At 43.1% G+C, this 6,204-nt stretch overlaps 2 protein-coding genes and 1 pseudogene across 3 annotated transcripts in view; 1 reads left to right on the top strand and 2 right to left on the bottom strand.

The window, feature by feature from the left end:
* Positions 1–6,204, top strand: part of LOC146581175 (protein NLRC3-like) — a 442,961-nt gene that overhangs the window by 111,697 nt on the left and 325,060 nt on the right. The gene's annotated exons all lie outside the window — the stretch shown is intronic.
* Positions 1–6,204, bottom strand: part of LOC146581185 (NACHT, LRR and PYD domains-containing protein 12-like) — a 503,983-nt pseudogene that overhangs the window by 428,942 nt on the left and 68,837 nt on the right. The window lies entirely within an intron of this gene.
* LOC146581186 (ribonuclease inhibitor-like) lies at positions 1,876–6,084 on the bottom strand. Its single transcript, XM_085250880.1, has 3 exons — positions 6,074–6,084; positions 4,422–4,598; positions 1,876–2,053 (listed from the first exon to the last, which is right to left on the bottom strand). Exons 1-3 carry the CDS (start codon positions 6,082–6,084, stop codon positions 1,876–1,878), a joined length of 366 nt encoding a protein of 121 aa, XP_085107006.1.

Raw genomic sequence — 6,204 nt, 5'->3', positions numbered from 1 at the left:
AGAGAGATGGCCCATAAAAATGAAAAATCACCATCGGTATGCCCGATGGCCAGTCCAGCTATGGTCGTGCCATCAGTTAACCCTTCACGTGGCAACTGTGATACGCGTGCCCAGGGTTGCCGACCCCTGCTCTAAAGCATCTGATTTGGATTCCTGAGATCAAATTTATTTTCCTTTGGCTTTGTTTTCTCCCATTTGTGGCTTTAATGTAGTGTTACATCCTGTTTGTTTGCTTCCCTCTGTATACATGTCCAGATTCACTGTTATGTTTCTATTCTTACATTGCTGTGTGATCACTGTTCCCTCTGCTGACTGATGTGACCTTTTGTATCTTACACTGATACTTGTCATATTTGTATCTGCGTCTAAAAGATAAAAAGTTTTCCATGCTAAAACACAGCTCCACCTCCTGCAGTTCTCCCTCTGAACCACTAGATGTCTCTGTATCTAAATGAAGACGTGCAGCACAGCAACCACAGCAGCGCTCAGATCACACGTGTCCTGTTATTATGTATAAAAGCATGAAACAGGTGAGACAGGTGGGATCAATATTAATGTTGTGGAAATATATGAAAAAGCAACAGAAGAGTGAAAACATTTTGTGTTTCTAGAAAGATCTTTCAGCTCACAGCTGCTCACAGACTGTATTTACAAGTGACAAACTGCACTCTACAGTACATCTACAGTATATATTCCTGCTGTGACAAAACAAATTTCCCACGTGTGGGACTAATAAAGGTTATCTTATCTTATCTTATCTTATATCAAATATATTCTGTATTCAAATCTATTGAGCGATGTTTGAAAGTCTTTCCAGGTGAGTTTGATCCAGGAGGGTCTGAAGCCAGAGTCAGACAGAGACTGTGCAGAGACTGTAGAAGGACAGAGCAGCAGCAGAGCAGTCCAGATACACTGATGATCCTCTGTCAGATCCAGAGGGACACACAGGGATGATGCTGGACTCTACATTGTGTCTGACAGTGGAGCTGTTCTCAGAGCAGTTCACTCTGCAGCACTGACAGTCATCTGCACTTCTTCTCATTCCTCTGTCAGTCACTGCTGGATGAAGCTCTCCTCTCCACCTCCCAGTAACATGGCCCAGTCAGAGCGTCTCTACACACAAGCTGCTGCTGCTTCAACCTCTCTGGATCATCAGGACACAGCTCCTCCTCTCTCAGCACACACACCGTCCTGTTTACCATCATCAGTCCTTCCACCTGCAGAGAGAAGAAGGAAGAGCAGAGGAGATAAACGAGTGTTTCCAGAGACTCTTCATCAGCTGTCAGTCAGTGATGCAGCACATCCAGTATAAAGAGCAGCAGGGACTTCAGTGCTGGGACTGTACTAGGACTCATTGTTGCTTCACTTTTTCTAATCTTTGGATTTTTATTGAAGTTGATGAAAATGTTTTCCCTCCTAGTTTGAGTTTGGACTTTTCATTAGAAGACCTTGGTGTGTCCACTCTGAGCTCTGTAGGAACCCCAACAACAAGCCCAACAATCCAGATGGACGGTTCCAGCTGTTAACTGGAGGAATTCCATCCAAACATCTGCTCTCACTAAATTCTTCCTCACCTACAGACTGTGTTCTTCACTGCTTTAAACTTGGAAATGAATGCAGTCATTGGTCTGCGTGCTGCTTTGTTCAGAGAGCTGTTGACAGTGTTTGATCGGAGCGTGTCAGCCGTTACTATGGTGACCATAAAGGTCAGAAACAGGAAGTGTTTGTGTCCAATCCTGAAGCCTGTCACCATTCTCCTCTTACAGCTTCATTGAAAAGCTGCAGCTTTACAGGAAACACTGGATCTTTGTTTCATACTGACTGTGTTTAGTACAATACTGCTGAGAGCACCACCCACTCACTCCATCACTCTACTTACAGCAGAGTCTCCAGTCTGCAGTCTGGACTCTGCTGAAGATCAAACAGCTGCTTCACATCTGGATCCTTCAGGTTGTTCCAGCTCAGGTCCAGCTGTCTCAGATGGGAGGGGTTGGACTTCAGCGCTGCTGCCAGATAATCACAGCTGATCTTTGACAAACCACAGCTCATCAATCTGTATAAAGAATGAAAGATGTAAGTTTATTAGACAAAGTGTGAGCTTGAAATCATTCAGTGTTTCATCATCTGTTCAGAGCTGAAGAAGGTTCAGAATGTAGAAGTTTAGAAAATGGAAACTCCAAACAGCTGAAGCCAACAGGAAGCAGCTTCAAACAGGAAACTGTGCAGAGTTTCAGACTATATGTCCTGATGCAGCCAGTTGGATTTTGGAGATTGAATCTCTGTTCTGTGACTAAGTCCTTGAATCATTTCTTCCAGTTGGTCCAACAAGACAGACTAAGTATTGGACATGTGTTGTGGCTCCATTAGGGGAGCTTCTAAATGTGATGTGATGGCCCCTCTGGGTCTGTCAGGTCACAGGACTGAAGAGAGCTCAAACTGGGCACACAGTTGTTCCAGTCTGGACCAAAGACTCTATACTGGGACCTGAGGGACTGCTTTGACTGCACCCACTGGGAGTTTTAAAGGCTCATGTTCTCACTTAGATCATCGATTTCTACTTACATTTCTTTCTGGGAAAAATGGGGATTACTTTGCAAACAGGAAGTATTTTCCCCAATAAGCAGCCCTGGATTAGTAAATCACTCCAACATGTTCTCAGGCAGAAGAAGCTGTCTTGTTATGAGGGAGAGAAGAAAAAGATTGAGGCACAGAACTTGTTGAAAGAGAGATAAAGCAGCTAAAATCAGGTGTAAAAGTAAAGCAGAGGATGAGCTGAATAAAGGACACTCAAGGCTGGCTTGGAAAGGAATGAAGTCCATGGTGGGGATGCAAGACAAGGAGCAAAGATGAATGTGATGCTGAATCAGCAGAAGACTTGGACTCATTTGATTCCAGCTTTGATATCATTGATTTCAATGAAGAGCTTTGTGATTGTAGCAAAGGGCTGGTAGCTCTGAGAGTCCCACTGATGAGGTGTTTGTGTGGAAATCTCTTAGTGGGACCAAAGAGAGAAAAAGCCCTGGTCCTGATGCTGTGGGAGGGAAATGATTGAAGTGTGCTGTGAGGAACTGACTGGGAGATTTTCACACATTTTCCAGTCCTCCTTGGAACAACAGGAAGTTCCCAGCATATGGAAACAAAGGTTAAGTGTCCTATGGCACTCAGTGATGATGGTGCTGTGGCCCCACCACCTCCACCTCTTTGTAAAGGAACTAACTGTAATCTGAAGCTTCAAATGGAACTAAGACTTCCTCCACTAGGTGGCAGTGTCTGATGAGAAAGTGTTAGTGGAGCTGGCCTGGAGTCAGAAACAGGAAGATGCAGGATTTGGGCTGAAATGGGGAAAAGTGGTTCGCACTAGTGCCTTAAAGCAAGAAGGTGGTAGGTTGAAGCTTGTTGGCCTTTCTGTGGAGGTTGGATGTTCTCCCACAGTCCAGTGAAATGCTGCTTAGGTTCATTGGTGCTTCTAAATTGGCTGTAGGTGTGGATGTGAGAGAGTGCTTCTCTGTCTCTCTCTGTTGGCCCTGTGATGGACTGCTCACCTGTGCAGGTGGACCACGCCTCTTGCCCTATGACAGCTAGGGCACAGGCTGCAGCCCTGTGAGCCTAAGCTGAATAAACAGTTAGCAAAAATGATCCATAGATGGCCTGAAATCCCCCAGTTAGCAGTTTGGTAGATAGCTATGACATGCTAATCCCATCCAGCAGCTGTATTCTACCTGTAAGCTGATCCCTGCTGAGCCAAAGCACTTTTTCATATACAAATTACAACCTTTAATAGAAACCTATTGGTCAGCATCTTATTAGCCTGCTGTTAGCTTCATTCCACAGAAAACTGAGAGAAACTAACAGAGTTGATAAAGAATAAAGAGAAATGTGCTGATTTAAAGCCTTTGAAGTGCTTCAGATGATCTCTGTCCACTTCTGTCCACTCATTCATTCATGTAAGCTTTCTAATGCAGCTTTGATCTTCACAGTCTGCTTCATGAACTCATTCAAACCCTGAATGTCAGAGTGTTCCTCCTTCTCTTTCCCATCATTCATGCTGGCAGTGGAGGAGATTTGGATGTTGAAATGTGTTTTGGATGATGTGTGTATGTTTGTGTTGGACTGCTGTCTGTAAAGCAAACGCACATTTTGCTTTGGATTTCAGTGTCAGACAGACTTTAAGGTGGAATGAAGAGTTGGAGAGTTTCACAGTGAATTATCCAGTGGAGGATTTTTCTTCTTCTTTGAAGGTTTGAAATGTGAACATTGTTCTGCTGCAAGTCAATGGACTAAACCAGAGAAGAAGAAAACAGACTTTACCATGAAGATCCTCAGTGTGGATCAGTATAATATCAGCCTGATGTCTGCAGTTTAGTGTCAGCACAACTTTCACATCATATTCATCTCAGCACAACTAAAACATGCTGACTGACCTCAGAGTTTCAAGTCCACATCCTGGACTCTCCAGGAAACCACACAGATGCTTCACTCCTGAATCCTGCAGCTTGTTGTTGGAGCTCAGGTCCAGCTGTCTCAGATGGGAGGGGTTGGACTTCAGTGCTGCTGCCAGATAATCACAGCTGATCTCTGACAAACCACAGCTCACCAATCTGTATAAAGAATGAAAGATGTAAGTTTATTAGACAAAGTGTGAGCTTGAAATCATTCAGTGTTTCATCATCTGTTCAGAGATGAAGAAGGTTCAGAATGTAGAAGTTTAGAAAATGGAAACTCCAAACAGCTGAAAGCCAACAGGAAGCAGCTTCAAACAAACACAACAAGAGAAAAAACTCTGAATGTTTCACATTAAAGTCGTACATTTATCATAAAAACAGGGACAAAGACTTGAAAAAGTCGTGGTTTTTCCTTCCAGGAACCACAAGGCTTCACTTTTAAAGGTGAAGTGTGAAAGAAATGGACATATTTGAAGTCCAACACCTTTTTCCAGTCACATTATTAAAGCAGACAAACTACAAGCTCATTTTCATTCCAACAAGTCATCTTCTGACCTGGACTAACAACACTGGTCTCTATGTGCAGCTGGCTGTGAGACCAGTGCTCAGGGAGCGTCTACAAAGTGCAACACTGAAAGAACATCACACACTCATTTGCTTCCAGCACTTTCACACAAACATCTACTGTCATTATTGTCACCAAACTCTGTGGATCCTTTATTGCAAATTCAAACGGGATCAAATGGTCAAACAAAAGAGGGTTATGAGGAAATATGATGAAATGTTGTGTATTAGCAGCAAGTTATTGAATCCTTTTCCTCAGAAACCAAACTAAATGATTGACAAACATGTTTTTACAACTCAGTGTTGGACTTGGATCAGCAGGATAAGCTGATGTTTAAAGGCATTTGAGTCTCGCTGTATGAGAGTCCAGTTATTACTCAATATTTATGTGTGATGTTCTTTCAGTGTTGCACTTTGTAGACGCTCCCTGAGCCTCACAGCCAGCTGCAAATGGACCAGCTGACATTACCCAGCATTAGAGGCGGGTGTAAAAAAATGGATTTTCCTATTTAATGGTTTTAATTTGAATAAAGCGATGTTGATTCATTCAATCCTGAATCGATTTTTAATATAAATGTATTTTGCCAGAATCTCAGGTTAAAGCTCCCAAAAGTATTTCAATAACAAGCAAACAGATAAAACAGTAAATGAGAGCAGCTAAACACACAAAGATGGAAACACAGAGCGTGGATCGTTCACTCGACGGCACGGACACGGACACGCCGTCGGGGCTGAAAGTGGACAGCTCACAGATCCTGAAGCTGCAGGTTTCATCTGTCTCCAACCAAAACTGACTGAACCAGCAGCAGAAGAAGATCCAAACTACGCTTTACGTTTGATGAACATCGTCATGAATTCTCTCTGACTTTGACGTTTACTTCCTGCACAGCTCTCTCTCTCTCAGTGTACTTCAAGAACAGTTTACCTTCAAAAATCTGTTTCCTGCATTATTCACTGCTTATTACGCACCAGTCTGCTGTTGTGTTCACTGCTGTCGGCCTCCCAAAACAAAGCCTCATTTCTGCTGTTCAATACTGAAGAAATTTAAACTTTTAAATGATGTCCGCGGGCCATACATTGAGTCTCACTGTTTGAAATGTGAACATTGTTCTGCTGCAGTCAATGGACTAAACCAGAGTAGAAGAAAACAGACTTTACCACGAAGATCCTCAGTGTGGATCAGTATAATATCAGCCTG

The sequence above is a fragment of the Mchenga conophoros genome, linkage group LG3 (genome assembly GCF_057382185.1).
Source record: "Mchenga conophoros isolate Kocher_MC1m ecotype Shallow Benthic linkage group LG3, M_conophoros_male_GT1.1, whole genome shotgun sequence".
Taxonomy (NCBI): Eukaryota; Metazoa; Chordata; class Actinopteri; order Cichliformes; family Cichlidae; genus Mchenga; species Mchenga conophoros.
This window is presented reverse-complemented; position numbering and strand designations above follow the sequence as displayed.

Bases quoted from the DNA above. Each gene is read 5' to 3' on its own strand.
- LOC146581186 (XM_085250880.1), bottom strand. The intron at 2,054-4,421 runs GTCAGTCAGCAT...TTCTTTATACAG, and splicing joins TGTGGACTTGAAACTCTGAG to ATTGATGAGCTGTGGTTTGT.